The 20,313-nt window shown below is 37.7% G+C and overlaps 1 protein-coding gene across 2 annotated transcripts in view; it reads left to right on the top strand.

The window, feature by feature from the left end:
- Window positions 1-20,313, top strand: part of PDCD6IP (programmed cell death 6 interacting protein) — an 85,253-nt gene that overhangs the window by 61,996 nt on the left and 2,944 nt on the right. For both annotated transcript variants that reach the window (XM_006876588.1, XM_006876587.1), the window contains exons 10-17: window positions 2,404-2,581; window positions 4,084-4,195; window positions 5,261-5,430; window positions 9,908-10,156; window positions 11,091-11,225; window positions 12,174-12,268; window positions 18,777-18,900; window positions 19,899-20,095. In XM_006876588.1, coding sequence (XP_006876650.1) covers window positions 2,404-2,581; window positions 4,084-4,195; window positions 5,261-5,430; window positions 9,908-10,156; window positions 11,091-11,225; window positions 12,174-12,268; window positions 18,777-18,900; window positions 19,899-20,095 — 1,260 coding nt within the window. The remainder of the gene's footprint in view (window positions 1-2,403; window positions 2,582-4,083; window positions 4,196-5,260; window positions 5,431-9,907; window positions 10,157-11,090; window positions 11,226-12,173; window positions 12,269-18,776; window positions 18,901-19,898; window positions 20,096-20,313) is intronic.

Genomic DNA, 20,313 nt, shown 5'->3' with positions numbered 1-20,313 from the left:
AGAAAAAATTTTTAAGTATAATTTGCATACAATAAAATGTACCGATTTGTTTAATGTATGTTACCATCATGGTCAAGATAGAGAATATTCCTGCCCCCTAAGAATTCTATCAGTTCTCTTCATTCAGTCCCTTCTTTCAATTATAGCATAATGTTTCTGAGCTTCATCTATATTGTTTCTTGTCAGTTTGATCTTTTTATTGCTGAGCGGTATTCTGCTTTATGGTTGTACAACATTTAGTTTAGGTTATTTTTGACAGACATTTGAGTTGCTATAAACATTTATGTACACATCTTTGTAGAGACCTATTTTTCTTAAGTAAATACTTAGGAGTGGATTTTCTGGGTTATATATAGTGTCCTGGAGTCCTGGTATGGTGCTGTGTGTTAATGCACCAGACTGCAAAACTGTTTGAACTACAAGGTTGGTGGTTCAAGCTCACCAGCTGTTCCTCGGAAAGCCTATACAGAGTTGCTATGGGTCAGAATCGACTCGATGGCACTTAACAACAACAAGTCTTGGTGTAGTACTGCAGGATAATGTGCTGGACAAAAAGGTCACTTTGAATCACAAGGTTGGCAATTCATTCTCACCAGCCGCCCCTTGAAACCCTATGCAGGGTCACTATGAATCGGGTCCGACTCCACAGAGCTTAACAGCAACATAGTTGGTATAGGAGTTCTAGTATGGCGCTGTAGGATAAAGCGCTGGACTGCAGCTTTGTTTTGAACTGCAAGGTTGGCAGTTCAGACTCATCAGAAACCCTATACAGGATTGCTACGAGTCGGAACAACAGCGACATAGTTGGTATGTGCTTATCTTTATAAGAATAAACTACCAGATTGTTTTCCACAGTGTTTGTCTTTTTTTATTCATTTTCATATTTTAATTTCTCACCAGCACTTGGTCTACCATTCTTAATTTTGACCATTCTAGCACATGTGTACCAATATCTCCTTGAAGTTTGATTTCTGTTTTCCATCAACTGATGATGTTGAACAATTTTTCATGTTATTATTATTAACCATTCAGTTATCTTTTGTGAAGTACCTGTTGAAATGTATTGATCTTTTTTTTTTTTTTTTTTCTAGTTTTCCTTTTTACTGAATTTTGAAGATTTCTTTACATATAAGTTCTTTCAGAAGTTCATGGAATAATGAAAGATACTGAATTTCTCCATGAGCTTTTTGAAGCCCCTTTGTAGTTTGGAGACAAGTCCTTTGCTACATGTCAGTATTGAGGATATTTCTGTCCCATTCACACTTTTTTAATGGTGTCTAATGAAGAGCCTGTTACTGTGATGTTGTTGTTAAGTGCCGTCGAGTCGGTTCTGACCCATAGCGACCCTGTACAGGGTTTCCGAGGGTGTAAATCTTTACGGGAGTAGAAAGTGTCATCTTTCTCCCGCGGAGCGGCTGGTAGTTTCGAACTGCTGACCTTAAGGTTCGCAGCCCAATTCGTAACCACTACGCTACCAGAGCTCCTACTGATATAGAAAAAAAAAAAAATCTCAAAGTAACAGCATAATTTAGCATATGTTGAAAAGAGTCTGAGTGTATTTGAAGTTTATTTTCTGAGTTCATTATATGACATCATTTCATGTGACTTTTTATTTCATAGTCCAAAACTTAAATCATACCCATTGTCATTGAGGTGATGATTCTAACTCAGAGTAACTGTGTAAAGACAGAGAAGAACTGTTGCATGGAGCTTCCAAGACTCTAAATTCTGAGGGAAGCAGACTGCCATTTTTCTCCTGTAGAATGGTTGATGGGTTCGAACCACTGACTTTATGGTTTGCAGCCACTTGCTTTAATCTCTGTGCCAACAGGGCTCCTTTATTTTAGTTGATAGGGATAAGTTTTTCCCATGATGTAAATGAGACAACTGAAGATTTGTGCTTAGAACAGATGAAGATTCTTTAATGCTTATATCAGCGATACTCTGTTGACATTTTGCCTAGACAATATTAAATGATAAATTTTGGGTTACTTGATATATTTGATAATGATACTATAATGAGTAGGTGTAAAAGATTGCTTTTTTAAAGATCAGCTTATTGACTTAATTTTGATTATTATTCATAATTATTTCTTTCCTATGTATCAATGTAGACTGAAAGGCATTAAGTATGAGTTTTGACTAGAAAAGACCTATGTTTTGCTGTCATAGTTTTTTATTTTGACTGTTTGGCTTTTAATTCTGAAATGTAAATTTCAGTAATTAAAGATTTTTAATTACTCACTTATTTTCTATTTTTCCCTTTCTCATTTTTATATTGATAAGGCTTGCTTCCTTTTTTAAAAAAAGTCAATCCATTTGTATTGATTTGGACATAGGGCATTAATGGTTTAAAGATGATCTGGACTAGATGACGTCAAATATATCATTCCCCTCCCCCAGGGTGTTAGCCTCCCTTAATCTTCCAGCAGCAATTGAAGATGTGTCTGGAGATACTGTACCTCAGTCGATATTGACAAAGTCCACATCTGTGATTGAACAGGGAGGCATTCAAACTGTTGATAAGTTGATTGGAGAACTTCCAGAACTACTACAAAGAAATAAAGAAATCCTAGATGAGGTATGTTAAAAATTGTTTTTCGCGTGAAAATATTGGGATCGCTTCAGTCTCTCTGGAGCCACCGAGGCTGGTTAAACCCTGAAAACTGGTTCTGATATAATCTTTAAATTTAAACTAAGAATATCCACCGAAGTCTAATCTAATTTAGCTTAATTACTAAAGAATGTCTGCTTTAAGTGTTGTGCTGTTTTAAGACCTCTTTATATTTCTAGTCAGATTAACCATAGCAGCTTGAAAGATTAGCTAGGACATTCAGTAGGAAGTGAGCTTATGGGAATGAGGGAGGAAGAATTTAGAAAAGGAGGGTGAAAATGGTTGCATAATTGAAGAATGTAATCAATGTACATAATGAAATTGTCGAATTGATGTATGTATTGTGTATATTCTCAACAACAATAAAAAATAAAAAGCACAGCAGCCAAAAAAAAAAACACAACACTGTGACCCCTAGGTGTCCAACAGGGATCCAGAATGGAGCCTTCCTTTCTCTTACTGTTTTTTTGCTCCTTGCTAGTTTTTTAATCAGTTAGAAGTTCATCTTATGACTTTGTGTCACACAAATAAAATGCGATTTCCAGTCCACAATTCAGGTTTTTATGGACTGTATTGAGACTTTTTTCTGACTAGTGCCAACATTGGAGCAAGCAGATTTCCTTTTTAAAAATTTGTCTACTGTGTGTCACTTATTTGAAAGTGTTTGGGTGTGTGTGTGTGTGTGTGTGTGTGTGTGGTTAACTTTAATCCTTTGATCTCAATTTTGTGTCTTGTATCAAACTAAGTCGTTGTGAGCCATAGCTTGTGAACCAGTTCTAGCCTATTACCTATATGATTCTTCCCACTTTTTAAGGCTTGTAAAAAGAAGAATCGTAAAATATGGTAGACACCATATTTGGCCTGCAGAGCATGAAGTGTTTGCTACCTGGTTCTTTCAGCAAAGCTTGCTAACCTCTCCTCTAAGCTATTGGTAGTAGAGGCTGTTGGCTCTAGCACTTGTGTTCACTGATTAATCATCATTTTCATGTTTTTCTGGCTCTAAGCTTACTATTGTCTCTTATGTATTTAAAAAACATTTTTGTATGTTAAACATGATTTTAAGTGTGTTGTACAATGGAAGTTGAAAGTTTGTATTTTCATGTAGTTAAATTAAGCCAATGTTCTTTTTTCTAATTGTTTATGGCTTCTGAGTGAGAAAGACCCGTTTAATAAAGACCTGATTAATCTTGTAATATCTGATTCTAGTGTTCTTTGCATATCTGAATGTAAATTCTCTTTTATTCTCTTGTTTTATTTTACTGTGTAGGGTAATGGCCTTGAATTTTTCAAGACTTTTTGTTAAATACATGATAACACAGACTTCTGCAACTAAAAATATTTACCAGATTGTGTAACAGGTAGTGTAGGAGTCGTTCCATCTCTAAATTCTCAACTAAATTGAATATAATCATTTAAAAATAATTTACACCAGAGAAGATGCCTCATTTTTGCTTTGTGCTTTTTAAAAGTCATTAAGATTGTTGGATGAAGAAGGAGCAAGTGACAATGACTTAAGATCAAAATTCAAGGAACGTTGGCAAAGGACACCATCCAGTGATCTGTACAAGCCATTAAGAGCAGGTAAAAATGTGTGGGAAATGACTCATTTAATTTCCAAATAAATCCCCATATTATATCTACTTTTTTTCCCTTCTTTGTTTTGGTAAATCTGTTATTGCTGTAACTTAAGTAGTATTCTGAAAATCAACAGCTTTTTCTTGTTTAATGTTGTTTAAGAATTAAAAGGTAATAACAATAGTCAGTGTTCATTGCAAGTAGTTCTGATTATTATGGAGGGTGTGAAATGAAAAATAAATTTTACACCTCTTTTTTTCTATTCCAAGCCCTGTACATCTTTAAAAACATCAATGAGATCATATGTATGGTTTAATAATTCTTTAAATAGTGAATTCTAGATAGTAAACGATAGTTTTAGTAGTTATTTTAATGTTTAATTTATTCCTTTAAAGACTTAAATTATTAAAATTTTATGCATGTTCTGATAAATGGTGTCTTCATTTTGGCTGAAAGGAACTCTGGGTGGTACAGTAGTTAAGCAGTTGGCCACTAACCAAAAAGTCAGTGGTTCAAACCCACCAATCAGCCAGTCCACAGGAGAACTATGTGACAGTCTGCTTCTACAAAGGTTTAGATTTGGAATTTCTGTGATACAGTTACTATGAGTCTGAAATGGCAGTGGGTTTTACTATTGCTGGAGACTTGTGATCTCTCTAAAAGGTAGTAGTACTATTGGGATTTTTCTAAAAATGCATCAGCTATATTTTAAGTCAAGTATAGAAGAATGTTCCATAGAAAGGTGAATCCTTCTTGTAGCAGTTTTGGAACAAGTGATTGAATTGTAGGAAAAGATGAGGCTAACATAATAGCTTTTATCTGGCAGACAGTAACCAAAGGTAATTTAAGGTGTAACTGTGTCTTTGATTTTATAAAGGATTTTGTTGTTTTTCTTAAAATGAAAACGCAGAGAGTGATAGGAACAGTGTTTTAATTTTTTTAGTGAATTTGAGCTTGTAGAGGGGGAGAATCAAGTGGGAGGCCAGAACTACAAATGGAACCATCCTGTAAACATTATTTTTATGTTCAGTGCTGTGGTTTGGAATGTTCATTTATTTTTTTTTTTACCAGAGGGTGCGACATTTAGAAGTGTTTTGGATAAAGCTGTGCAGGCAGATGGACAAGTGAAGGAACGTTATCAGTCTCACCGTGACACTATTGCACTTCTGTGTAAGCCAGAGCCTGAGCTGAATGCCTCCATCCCTTCTGCTAACCCTGCAAAGACCATGCAGGGCAGCGAGGTAAGAAGATATATGTTGATGTGGAAGATAATATGCAGAAGTTAATTGAAGGTTTCATATTTAAAACATTGTGTATTATACTCTTGAGTAGATAATTATATTTAAATTAGTATCCTGAAGTATTTAATTTAGATTTTTAAAAAGGCAGAGGCTTAGGAGTACTGGAACTACCGTCAAGTGGCAGGACAAGGTTTTGATTAGATATTTGCCTGACACCCAGTTCTTTGGTTTTTACATTGTGTTATATATCAGACTGCAAAATCAGTGGCTCAGGCTCACCAGCTGCTCCTTGCAAACCCTATACAGGGTCGCTATGGGTCGGAATCGACTCGATGGCACTTAGCAGCAACAAATACGTCATACTAAGGAGTTCTGGTAGCATAGTGTTTATGAATTGGACTGCTAACCTCAAGGTCAGCAGTTCGAAACTACCAGCTGTTCCACAGGAGAAAGATGAGGCTTTCTGCTCCCGTAAAGATTTGCAGCCTCGGAAACCCTGTACTGGGTTACTATGAGTCGTAACTGACTCTACGGTACTTAACAACAACAATACATCATACTATACTGCCTGCCAAGGAGTTCTGGTAGCGTAGTGGTTGTGAATTGGGCTGCGAACCGCAAGGTCAGCTGTTCCACAGGAGAAAGATGAGGTTTTCTGCTCCCGTAAAGATATACAGCTTCGGAAACTGTACAGGGTCGCTGTGAGTTGGAATTGACTCCATGGCACATGACCACCACCACCATACTGCCTTCTAGGATGTCCTATTGGTAGAGTGGGTTAAGCATTGTCCTGCTAACCATAAAGTCAGCAGTTTAAATCCACCAGCCCCTTCACAGGAGAAAGATGCAGGGGTCTGCTCCTGTAAAGATTCAGTCTTGGAAACTCTACAGAGCAGTTCCACTCTGCCCTACAGGGTCAGTATGAGTTGGAATCCACTCGGTGGCAGTGAGTTTCGTTTGGTTTGATGGGGCATGCTACCTTCTAGCATATACTACTAGGCGTGCTTTTGAAGGGAAAATTTGACAAGTTTGCATTTTCATAAATGGATAACGTCATCATGTTATTTCTAATTGAGACAGGATGGAAAAAATCAACAGTGGGACATGTGATTTAGAAAGTCCTGGCATGGAGCTGTAGGGTCAGCACTGTATTGCGAACCACAAGGTCAGCAGTTCAAACCTATACAGGGTTTCTATGAGTAGGAACCGAATTGACAGCACTTAACAACAACAACAAAAGGAGGAAAGTGCAAGTATTGTTTAGTGGTTGGCCACTGTATTACAGTGGTAAGTTAGAGATCCTGAGATAAGCCAAAGGGACAGAAATACTACGTAAAGCTAAGACTTCCTTAAAAGGGTGAATTTCTTGGAATGATCCTGTAAGTTAACACTGTTGTTCTTCCCTTGTGTTTCTACAGAAACATTTCTATTCATCAAAGATTAATTCAGTATCTGCTCTTTGTAAGATATTACGCTAGGTGCTTTGAAAAAGTAACAAATGAATCGGGCACAGTCTTTACCTTCAATTTATGATCCACTGTGTTCAAAGGACGCCTGGTGGCACAGTTGTTAAAGCGGTAGGCTATTAACCAAAAGATTAGTGATTTGAACCCACCTGCCACTCTGGGAGGAAGGTGTGGCAGTATGCATCTATATGCCTTGAAAACCCTAGGCACAGTTTCTACTCTGTAGTATAGGTTTGCTGTGATTTGGCATCATCTCAATGGCAATGGGTTAGGTTTTTGGTAAAAAAGTAGATGAGACATAGCAGGGATAACTATAGTATGTGGTGGAAATTAAAAGTGCCACAGGGAATGTATAGATAGTATGCTGTGGAGATTTAAACAATGAAATAATTCCTTCTTTTAGTATTTAGAGCTGTTCTCTTATACTTCTTAAAAATTGGCACATTATGAAGACAGAATAGGCAGGTAGAAAAGGTGAACATGTAGGATCCAAGAAAGATTGAGTGAGTGAGTGTGCTCAGAGAAAACTACCAGAGGTAATATGGAGGTTCAGTGGACCATAGCTGCAGATGCTGGGCAGATTCAGAGATTCTAAAGAGGAGAACCTAATGGGAAAAGGAATATGAATTTGGTACAATGGAGAGAAAAGGAAAATGATTAGAAAATTAATTTGTGAAGAATAGAGGTGTAGAGACTCAAAGAAAAACAATAATTTTCTAGTTCTTTATTTTAGAAAAAAAAATCTAATATTCCCTTTTTCTTTTAGGTGTCTATGACTCAGATTTTAGATAGCTTATATACTTTGATTTAACTTTTAATAGGAAAGCAAAAATGGTTTAGGCTAAGCAAAGGAGCTCTGGTAGCGTAGTGGTTACGAATCGGGCTGTGAACCGTAAGGTCAGCAGTCCGAAACTACCAGCTGTTCCGCGGGAGAAAGATGAGGCTTTCTGCTCCCGTAAAGATTTACAGCCTTGGAAACCCCGTACAGGGTTGCAATGAGTCGGAACCAACTCCATGGCACATAACCACCACCAAAGAAAGTCAGAATTATGCACTGATTTGTTGATAATTTATTAAAGTCAATACTCAACGGCCATCGAGTCAGTTCCAACTCATAGCAACCCTGTACAGGAGGTAAATCTTTATGGGAGCAGAATCTTTTCCCCTACGGTAGATAGCAGAATTCACACTGCTGACCTTGAAGTTACCAGTCCATTGCTTATCCTACAATGCCAGCAGCTGCTATTTAGTACAAACTGGGTTCACATAGGGGAAAAGACTTATTGAAGTTATTTTATTGAAGTTAGACTTGATGTGGTGGTGGTGGTTATGTGCTGTGGAGTTGGTTCCGACTCATAGCAACCCTGTACAGGGTTTCTGAGGTTGTAAATCTTTATGGGAGCAGAAAGCCTCATCTTTCTCCGCAGAACAGCTGGTAGTTTTGAACTGCTGACCCTTAGGTTAGCAGCCGATTCGTAACCACTACGCTACAGAGATCATTTTGATACGGTAATATTTTTTCGGTGCTCTATAAATTTATTCATCATGTGCTTTTATCAATAAATGTATATTTGTGTTTATCACAGCTATTTCTGATAGTTGTCATAGTAGTTTTAGCCAAATTTTATGGCAAAATAATGGGGCATTTGAATTGTTGATTATTGAAGTGTAATAGCTAGTACTTTTTTTAAAGTTCAAAACTTGATGGTAAGGCTGGTTTTTCCTTTTATTGTGTTGTTGTTGTTAAGTGCCGTTGTTGATTCTGACCCATAGCGACTCTGTATAGGGTTTGCAAGGAGCAGCTGGTGAGCTTGAACCACCAACCTTGCAGTTCAAACGACTTTGCAGTCTGACACATTAGCCCACAGCGCCACACCAGGACTCCTTTTATTGTGTAGGGGACTACTGTTTATTTGTCTTTAGTGTATTAGGGCATCTGAATGTAGATATTGAAATGTGTTAGTGAAAATTTTGTAGACTGTTAGTAATTTATGTTTACAGGTGTTAATATTAAATACTTGGGAGTCCTGGTGTGCTGCTATAGGATACAAGGTTGGCAGTTCAGACCTACCAGCTGCTCCTTGGAAATCCTATACAGAGTAACTCTGAGTCGGAATTGACTCGATGGCATTTAATAACAACAACATTGAATACTTACAGGATCGTTGATTGTGGCTGTGCATCTTTTAGTCAAATAAGGTCTAAAGTTTAGTTTATGCTCATCTGGCTTAAATGTGGTTCTAATGAGATCTGAGTCTGCCCATAGAAAGGGATACTTTTTTCTTTGTACAGTGGTGATACCCACTTCTCCTCACAGTATTCATTGTGTTGGAGATACAGCAGGTTCTTTGAGGGAAAAAAGCAAAACAAAGAACGTCTCAGATGTATAACATGAATACTGCTGTATTTAATATTTGATAGAAGATTTTACCTCTGCCCCTTAGTAGTTGCATCGTCTTGAGCATGTTAATTTTTATGAGACTCAATTTCCCTATCTTTGAAACACAGTTAATATACTCTGTAGGGTAAGTGTTGGGCTGTTAACTGCAGGGTCGGCAGTTCAAACCCATCAGCTGCTCAGAGGGAGAAAGGTGAGACTGTCTGCTCCTGCCAAATTTCTAGCCTTGGAAACCAAACCTATGGAGCATTTCTAGTTGGCCCTGTTGGGTTTCTCTGAATTGGAATTGACTCCATGACAGTGTGTTTGGTTTTGGTTTGTCGGGTGTTGTAAGGAATCCATTTATTATTTATTATGTGCCTGACACATAATAAATGCTTAGCAAATAGTAGCTCTTTCTGTATTGTTACCTTATTGCTGTTCTCATTGCTGTAATCTGAGTCCAGTGAAGGTGTACAGTGTCTGTGTCTGCATAAATCTATCTGATGTGCAATTTCCATGTGGTTATCTAAAAGCCGCCTCTCTAACCCTGGGCAAACTTCTTTTTACATTATTCTATTCTTGAAATTTGTTTGTTTGGTTTGCAATTAAAGTAAGGTTTCTAATTGTTTAGGTTGTAAATGTCTTAAAATCCCTATTGATGAATCTTGATGAAGTGAAGAAGGAAAGAGAGGGTCTGGAGAATGAACTGAAATCAGTGAATTTTGACATGACAAGCAAATTTTTGACTGCTCTGGCTCAAGATGGTGTTATAAATGAAGAAGCTCTTTCTGTTACTGAACTGGATCGAATCTATGGAGGCCTTACAACTAAAGTCCAGGAATCTTTAAAAAAACAGGAAGGACTGCTTAAAAATATTCAGGTAAATTTTTATTTTGAAAAATTATATAAAGAATCAGCATGGACTAAACTTTTGTCTCTTTAGGAAAATGACATAGGATCTGTAAGTATAATTAAAGGAGCAATATGGTACATCTGGTAGCGTAGTGGTTATGAATCGGGCTGCGAACCTTAAGGTCAGCAGTTCAAAACTACCAGCTGCTCTGCGGAAGAAAGATAAGGCTTTCTACTCCCGTAAAGATTTACACCCTCAGAAACCCCTGTCGCTATGGGTCGGAACCGACTCGATGGCACTTAACAACAACAACATGGTACATCTGTATTTTGCAGACTTTAACTTGGAATGTTAGTTTTAAAATCTCTGAAAGAAAGCCACCTTTCTGTGGCTAAAATGTTGCATATTACTAAGCAACATTTTGGGTTGCTCATGTTTCTAAAAGCTTTGTGTGCTTTTTTAGCTGTGTGAGAGGGAAATCAAAGTTAGGATTATAATTACCTGCAATTATGTTGTACTATACTTAAGCTTTAATCCTTTCTTGAAAATAATGCAAAGCTAAATAACAGATGTTAGAAGCTAATCAGTATTTGTACTTAAAATAGTAAGTAATTTATACTAACTGTACTTGAAAATTTTGTGCTTTTAGTAAATATGCAGAATTTAAACATTCCCATTTCATTTTTTCAAAGTGTTATGAGTAATTAATAATTATTAATTTATTCATCTGTAATCATTATTGGTTGTTTTCATACCTGCTGGATTTGTGAGATTTTTACTTTATGGAAAGATTTCAAGCTGTGTGCTTCTCTGGAGGAAATAATGTGTTAAGTGTTTCTAGTATTTGCTGAATACAATCATGTATGATTTTCATAGTTGGAAAAGGTATCTAAAAGTGTTTTTCAACATACTAATTTTATAAGTAAATGTAAATATAAATATAAATCTTTCTTTTAATAAGGTTTCTCACCAGGAATTTTCGAAAATGAAACAATCTAACAATGAAGCTAATTTAAGAGAAGAAGTTTTGAAAAATTTAGCTACAGCTTATGACAACTTTGTTGAGCTTGTAGCTCATTTGAAGGAAGGCACAAAGGTATGAAGTACATAAAATAAAGTAGTTAACTACTAATAGATGTGACATTATGGGTTTGGGGAAGTTAATTGGTGTTTTCAGCCTCTGGTTTTATTAGGTTTAATCCTTTTTAAATCTATCAAGGAGATTAGCGAAATTTTAATGAAGGTGGTAACATTTCACATGAACTCTTGTATATTTCACCAGGCAGAAAAGGGGTGCTGCAGTGTAGGATTCTAGGGTAGCAGGAATGGGTGCAGAGATGTCTGAAGGCAAGGAAGCTGACCTGTGAATGATGTGGGAGTGGGAACAATCAGAGCTGCTCTGTTGTGGGGAAGGCAGGGCATGACTTTTAGTTCTAAGCTGGTGGTTTGGATGGTGGTAGATTGAAGACCTGCTTGGGTATCAGGGTGCTTACTTGCTAAATATGTTTTAGGTATTCTTTTGACTTGCTCGTTATAGAAGTTTAGGGAAATGTTTATGTTTACTTTTATGGCTAAGTTTTGGGGCATGCAAATGCTTTTTTTAAAGTTTTTGGATGCACAGTTGCTTTTGGTGCTTCAACTACATATTGATAGGCTGAGATCTCTCTTCAGGGATCCTTTGGAAAGTCTTCTAAGGGCATCTGCAGTGATTCCTGCATTCCTGCAGTGAATGTGCAAATCAGCTCCTTGCCTTTAAGTGTCTTCAGGAAGTTATACAGTAGTTGACATTTCTTATAAGAATTGGAAACAAGTTCATGAAACATCTAACTTGCTGCCATTTACTTTTTGTTTAAAATGTTCTCTCTAAATGATTTTATTTCTCCTTATTTTCTTTCAGAATTCTTAGGTAATGGGTATGATTTTGTTACCTCATAAAGAGGGTATCAGTTCTTCTGCTTAACTACTATTGAAAATTATCTTTAGATGATGTTCCTCCCTGGATTAAAAATTATTCAGGTTTGCTGTCTTTATTCTTTGCTTGTAGTTTTACAATGAGCTGACTGAAATCCTGGTCAAGTTTCAGAACAAATGCAGTGATATAGTGTTTGCACGGAAGACAGAACGAGATGAACTCTTAAAGTAAGTTTGTTTTTTGTATCCAGTTGTTAAGACATTATTATTCTAAAAAACCATGTGGAAATTTTTGGGGTGAACTCTTTGGCAGTGTGAGATAGCAATTTCTTCCCAGTTCTCTTGGGCATTTTGCAAAGCAGCAAACAGGTAGCCATATAACCTGGGAATGAAAGACTTAGAAGGGACAGAAGCTATAGATGTAGGAAGTACAGTTAAATGACAGCAATGATAACAAAATAGCTTGAGTGGCATAGCTCAGAAAATGCCATTCATTTACTTTGCAGTAGCAAAAGCGGATTCTTTAAGTAGAGGAAACATGGAAAACATGGAAAATTCAAGGCAAATAGTTCACAAAAGGTCAACAAAAACACTTTTGAAGGAGCCTTGTGAGAAAAATTGGGTTAGGAATGTATGATTCCTTATATATTGAATAATCAATAAGGATTTGACACAGCATTAATATGAAGTTACTACATTTATGAAAGTGAGAAAAAAATAAAATTTAATAGAAGATGAATTTTTTACCATACATTTTATTGTGAAACTAAAAAACCCCAAAAAACATACAAGGCAACAATCACCTCTCTTACAGAAAGGTCATAATACGCAGAAATGTAATCAGTCAGGGAAGAAATGCTGAGAAAATTAGAGGTGATAAAATGTGAGTTGTCGGAGTTCAGAAAAGAAGTAGAATTGCAAAACTGTCACAGATATTAGATGAATAGGAAAGAGTAAAACAGGAGAATAGACACTGAAGAAGGCCTAGGAACGGAGAGAATAGAAATGAGGAAAACAACATGAAACGTGAGTGAAAAAAAGACATTAAAAGGATTACAGAGATGCGCAAAGTTAAAATTTCAAAGAAGAAACATTCGGCAAATGTTTAGTGTTACTCGGGACAATTTTTCTTAAGTGAAACCTTGTTGAAATGATTTTATCTTGTGGTAGGGAAAAATGACCAAGATTATCAACACTTAGACATGTAAGTTATTTTTCAAAAATAATGGCAGATCAAGCCACTTTATAAAATCATGAAAAAATGTTAGGATGGTAACAAAGAATTCTAGAAGAGTGGAGTGATTGTTGTTAAGAAAAGCAAATAAGGAGCAGAGATTTTATATCCAGTCAAGTGGTCCTTCAGATATGTAAGTCATATGTTCTTTAGTAAAGAGCATGAAGAATTTACAGGGAACTGGTAGGGTAGTGGTTATGAGTCAGGCTGCTAAGATCAGCAGTTCAAAACTACCAGCAGTTCCGTGTTGAAAGATGAGGCTTTCTGCTTCCGTAAAGATTTAATAGCCTCGGAAACCCCATACAGGTTCTCTGTGAGTTGGATCTGACTCCGCGAAATGTAGTCATGAGCCCTTCTTGAGCCCTTCAGCCAACCAGACCTTCATTCACTTCTTTGACCATGTTTAAACCTGATAGTGCAATCGGTTGAGTTGGACTAGTATCTGCAAAGTCAGCAGTTTGAATCTATCAGGTACTCCATGGGAGAGAGAGGAAGTTTTCTGATCCCATCAAGATTTACAGCATCGTCAACCCTATACAGAGTCGCTGTGAGTTGAAATAGATTCGGCAGGGTAACTACCACCACCACCGTAGAGGAAGGAGAAGTTAACACAGAATACTGTCCATCCCCAAGAAAGAGCAGACCCAGTTGTTTTCACAGAGTATTTCTGTCAAACCTTTTAAAAGCAGATAATTAGAATGCTTTGCAAAGGTTTTGGTGGTGGTGGTGGTTATGTATCATTGAGTTGGTCCTAATTCATAGTAAACCCTGTGTAGGGTTTCTGAGACTGTAAATCTTTACGGTAGCAAAAAGCATCTTTTCTCTTGTAGAACTGCGGGTGAATTCAAACTGCTGAACTTGTGATTAGCTGCCCATTATGCCACTAGGGTTCAAATGCTTTTACTGGACTCCTGGTGTGGTGCTGTGGGATCAGCACTAGACTGTGAACCAGCATGTCAGCAGTTCAAACCCACCAGCTCCTCTTTGGAAACCCTATGTTGTTGTTGTTGTTAAGTGCCATCGAGTCGGGTCCGACCCATAGCGACCCTGTACAGGGTTTCCAAGGGTGTAAATCTTTACGGGAGTAGAAAGCCTCATCTTTCTCCCGCGGAGTGGCTGGTAGTTTCGAACCGCTGACCTTAAGGTTCGCAGCCCGATTCGTAACCACTACGCTACCAGAGCTCCTTTCCCTATGCTGGCGGAACTGACTTGATGTAACTTAACAATATAGCCTCAGAAACTCTGTACAGGTGCTGTGGATTGGAATCTACTGGATGGCGCGCAGCAGCAGCAGCTGTAGAAGAGCTTTAGAAACAAACAACAAAACCCTGCATTATCTTAATGATAACAAGCCCTGACAAAGCTTAAAACAATCCCTCATGAATATGGGTGCAAAGGTTCTAAATACAATAATTTCCAGCAGTTTTCACCAGTATGTTAAATAAGAATCATAACCAATGGAGGTTTATTCCACTAATGCAGTGATTGCTTCAGTATTGCTCCTTCTCAGGAGAGAAAACTTCACAGGATTCTCTACATAGATGAGAAAATTTTTTTTGAGAAAATGCCTCATACTCTGGTAATAAATAAGGAATTTAGATGGATATTTTCTTAACATTAACATTAAAAAGTGCGTGTGTGTGTGTATACACTCACACACACATCCACAAACACACACACAAGTTCTGGTGTGGCGCTGAACTGCTAATCCCGAGGTTGGTGATTCAAACCCCACCTCTTCGAAAAGCTTATGAGTCAACTCAGTGGCACACTAGCAACGACATACAGAACTCTGTTGATCACTTCTTTTTCTAAAGAGTTTTATTGCAACAGCTGTATTGTTTATAGCTGTTTCCTGTATTGTTTATGGCTCTTTTCATGCTACAATGGCAGACTTGGGAATAGTTGTGAACAAGCGACCCTATGCCCTAAAAATCTGAAATAACTTATTACCTGACCCCTTACATAAGAAATTTTGCCAACTCTTGGTTTAAGTCATTTTCTTGTCTAAGGCAAAATGGCTGGTTAGAATTGGTACACAGGACAACAAGCATTGTTCTAAATATTTTGGGATGTGGCATGATACGTGGCTTTTCTGTGTATATTGATTAGTTCAGTGAGGCGATCAATATTTCATAAGAATGCATTTTTGTCAGAGGTATTATTTAGTGATATTTTATGACAGATTGCAAATCACTCTTAGAGCCTTGGTAGCATAGTGGATTATGTGTAGGGGTGCTAATAATAAGATCAGCAGTTCAAATCCACCAGCTGCTCTGAGGGAGAAAGATAAGGCCTTCTACTCCTATAAAGATTTGCAGCCTCGAAAACCTTAGACAGGATTGTTGTAAGTTAGAACTGACTTGATAGTGTGTAGCAGCAGATACAGCAGGTAACTGAATAATTGTGATAACTTTTGGATAGGCTCTTAAAAGTTTTGTATCTTGGGAAATTCCTCTTTACACACAACACGCCTTCTTTTAGAAAACATCATCACTTACGAATTCCTCTTAAACCTTATATAATCAAGCCTTTAAAACTTTCAGTTTAGAGTTTGACATGTTTCTGACTTGACCTGCCAACTATAATCTGTAAAAAACTTTATAGATCCAGAAATAGAATAACAAATTACTTTATTACTACAGGAAGGAAGAAAATAAGTTAGTTCTCATTCAGAACAGTAATGTAGATATTTTAAAATATGAGGGTGAGTCAGAAATTACCCGCACTCCGGTTATATTAAAACACCCATCCATGTCCATGAATGATGACAGCATTGAGCCTGCATGTGAAATTCGGTCGAGTACATGAGTGACAGTGGATTCTGTGACAAATCATTTGCAAAGCAGTCATGTTGCTGCTTATGAAATAATCCATGACGGACTTGGGTTTTGAAAAGTTTGTGGGAGATGGGTACCAGAACAACTGGAAGAGCACACACAAAATTTGGACATCTACAAACAAAATTTACACGGACCAATACTTGAAGGAAAGTAAAGGTTTATTTTAAAAAATTGTGCTGTGACAACACATGGATTCATCACTATGAATCTGAGAGTTAAAGGCAGAGTATGGAATGGAAACATCCTCAGTCTCTGACCAAAATAAAAATTCTACAGTCAACCATCAGCTGGAAAATTGATGCTTACAGTTGTCTGGAATTCTCAGGGGCCAGTATTGGAACACTCAGGAAAAAGGTTCAATAACCAACAGTACTAATTATAATGAGATCCTCCCTGAAGAGTTGAAGCCTAAACTTCAGATTAAGCCCATAGGACTTCTATCCAAGGGTGTCGTGCTCTTGCATGGCAATGCATGTCCATACACCTCTGCCCACACCGTTAACACTCTGCAAAAACCTTGTTTTGAGGTGTTAAAGCACCCTCTCTATAGTCCTGATGTTAATTCATCAGCCTTTCACCTGTTGGGTCCCCTGAAAGCAGCTCTTTGAGAACGAAGATTCACCTCTGATGAAAAAGTGAAGACAACGGTGCATTTGTGTTTTGCAGCTCAGCCTAAAACATTTTTAGATAAGGGAATATGAAAACTTGTTGACAGATGGACAAAGTATTGAAAAGCAAGGAGATTATATAGAAAAATGATGTATTTGTCTTTAATAAAAGTCGATTAAAATAAGTTCTGCAGCCAGAGTGCGGATAATATTTGACTCATCCTCATATTATTTTCTTAGTTTCCTATTAAAAAAAAAAAATTTAAAGACCAGTTATTACATAAAACCAAGCGTATACAGGTAAGGGAGTCAATTCTTACTCATAGAGGCCTATACGACAGAGTAGAACTGCCCCTTAGGGTTTCCAAGCTGTAATCTTTTTTTCTTTTAAGGTTTTATTGTGGATTGAGTGAAAGTTTACAGGGCAGATCATCAGGTTTACTTTGAACAAATCATATACCTTTGTTTCATTACAGTGATTATAATAATCCCCTCCATGTGCCATTAATTAACAGTGTTCCTCTCTATTCACTTCAGCTCTTTTTTTTTTTTTTAAACACTCAGGCATTTAAAATAATTTACACCTCCAAAAGGCACATTCTGCCAGCTCTTAGTCCCTCTCTTCCCATGAGTCTAGAGTCCTCAGCTGCTCCCTCTCTCCATGTCCCCATGCTTCTCTGGATAATGTCTTGCATACTGCTTGTGCTCTTCTCCCTTGATGGTTCTGTGGTCCTTTGTTTCTGGACTGTAAATTAACTACTCCCCCATTTTTGTTATAATACTTTTACCTTTACAGTTGTGACAGTCTTAATTAGTCGTCATAACGATTACTCCACTATTAAATCATAAGAATCTTACCCTCATCTCTTTTCACCAGACCCACCTAGACAAGATGAAAACTATTCAGTGGGGACTCTTTCTTCCCCCACACACTCTTAGATTAAATTTCTCTCCTTGAAACCTTGTAAGCCAGTCACTTTGTGCCTTTATCGCTCCCTCATTTTAGGTAACCAGTGTGTAAGTTGCCCATCCCTATCTACCTTGTGTACAGAGTGGATAGCATTGATACTTGATGTGAAGACTCCTTCCCACTCTGTTGGTATTTACAGTTACTACCTCCATGAGTTTAGGTCAAGTTCATCAAATTGTAGCAATTTACCCTCGTTTCCTTTATCAAAAATTGTGGGTTTAAAAAAAAAAATCTTCCTTTAGTTGAGTTCTGATTACTGTGCCATTGAGGCTAGGTCAAATGGGTATTATCTGCAAGTTTGGGTGTTCTTGTGTACCTCCTCTCACTTCATATCAACTGGATGCTTCATTCTCACCTCTAGCCCTCTGTGGCTATGTCCTTGTCCATAGGCTCAGGTGTCCCAGGTCACACCACACGTTGGCCCAGTCAGCCGTTCCTCTTCTCTTTCTCATCTCCAGGTCAGCGGGAGTCTGTGAAACGTGGTTGAACTCAACCCATTACTTTCTTGCTTCCTTTCCCCCTCCTCCACTCACCAGTAGACCATGAGCTTACGTGCCTGCTCATGTGTTCCCTTTGAGTTTCAGTCTTAGAGGGGGCTTTGTCCTGAAGGAATTTGATTGCTTGCCGGCAAACAGCTTGCTTATTCTTGTAGTAGCCAGTCATGCTGACATTTTTGTTTGGGTTTCTCCTGATGTTCTTTCTTTAAAGATGTATCTTCTGTTGCTCCAGCTGTTCCAGGCTGGTCTGCTTGTCTTTTCTAGTGGGAATGCCCCACCTCAGAAGGTTCTAGATGGGGCTCAGGATTCCACCTAAGGTCCTATACACTGTAAAGGCTCCACAAGAGGCCTATTTCACTGGGCAAGTTTTAGAACCCCTTTCAGATATCCCAGTCCTAAGCTGTAATCTTTATGGGAGCAGATACTAGGTCTTTTCTACTGTGGAGTTCTAGTGGGTTGAGAAGTGCTGACTTTGATTAGCCATTGAGTGCGTAACCAGTGTGCCACCAGGACTCCTTGTGGTCTCATATCTGTCTTGGGATTTTGATTGTGTTTATTTCCAACATATTTTTTTCTTTATTAAGGGACTTGCAACAAAGTATTGCCAGAGAACCTAGTGCTCCTTCAATTCCTACGCCTACGTATCAGTCTTCTCCAGCAGGAAGCCATGCCTCAACTCCTCCAACTCCAGCACCAAGAACCATGCCGGTTAGTAAACAAGTACATTTTTTAAAATGGGGATTCACATCGGTGAAACTTGTTTTGTTAAGGATCAAACCGGCTTCTACAGGAGGAGATCTAGTGGTTACTGCCTTTATCATGTGACCATCATTGTCAACACGGAGTGTCTCCTGATGTGAAACAACATGAATAACAGCACAGATCACTCATGAATCTTGTTAGAAACGTTTGTACTGAATATAAACAAGGCTTTGAAACTTTTCATTTGCAGCAAAACATTAACAAAACAAGTTAAATAGTGCCACTTGGGAATAATTGGACACATCTATGAGGCACCTGGCTTGATCTTACTGTGATAAATAGGGAAGTTTGAGTGTGGAGTGGTTACTTGGTGATATCAGGGAATAATTGTTAATCTTCTTAGTGGGAAAATGGAGTTATGATTACATAGAAGTATCTTCATGCTTAGGACTTTTGTGCTGAAGTGCATTTAGGGAAATATCTGCATTCTTAGGACTTTTGTGCTGAATTGTATTTATGGTTAGTTTAGAAGTCTGTGACTTAATTTCAAGTAGTTATAGTTCGAATAGCAAATAAATCTATAGCTAGGTAAACATATGATTATAACTAGAAAACATAAACATAGTAAAATGTTAATTATTTAATTGATAGATATGTGATTGTTTATTGTACTATTTATTCTTTTAAGTTTTTAGGTGTTTGAAATTTTTTTTATATACAGAGTTTGGTGTTGGGTGTGAGTGGAGTCCCAATCATTGGTGGGAGCAGTGATGAGTGGTAAATGATTAAGATCTGGAAACGGGGACTTGCTATAGGTTATTTGCAGATTGGAGAATTATTTATCAACAATGCTAAATTGCTAGAGTATGCCAGCATTTAAGAATGCTACTTAGGAATATATTTAGTTGGATTCCAGAATTGTTCATATGTCCTTACTTATTTTAATTAATGGCAATTTGGAGAAACATGAAGCATTTTGTGGTAAATATGATTGTTTCCTACAGCCTACTAAGCCCCAACCTCCGGCGCGGCCTCCACCTCCTGTGCTTCCAGCAAATAGAGCTCCTGCTAATGCTCCAGTTCCTGGTCCAGCTCCAGTGGCCACTGGACCGACTGCATCAGCCCCGTCACAGACCCCCGGGTCAGCTCCCCTTCCACAGGCCCAGGGACCCCCCTATCCGACCTATCCAGGATATCCCGGGTAAGGCCAAAAGCGATATGATCAGCAATTTGGTTTAGTTTTTAAAACAGAATTGTTCCTCCTAAAACGGAGATGTCACATGTATGTGAATAAGCTACATTGTCTGCTTTTCCGGAAATGAAAGTCATGTTATAGTCAGTTATTTAAGTAGTTGAGTAGCTGTTACCGAGGCTTCAGAATTCTATTAGTTTTTTTAAAAGTTTTTATATTTTATAGGT

The sequence above is a fragment of the Chrysochloris asiatica genome, unplaced genomic scaffold (assembly GCF_000296735.1).
Source record: "Chrysochloris asiatica unplaced genomic scaffold, ChrAsi1.0 scaffold00393, whole genome shotgun sequence".
In the NCBI taxonomy this organism is placed as follows: domain Eukaryota; kingdom Metazoa; phylum Chordata; class Mammalia; order Afrosoricida; family Chrysochloridae; genus Chrysochloris; species Chrysochloris asiatica.
The sequence above is the reverse complement of the archived record's forward strand: the minus strand, read 5'-3'. Positions and strand labels throughout refer to the sequence as shown.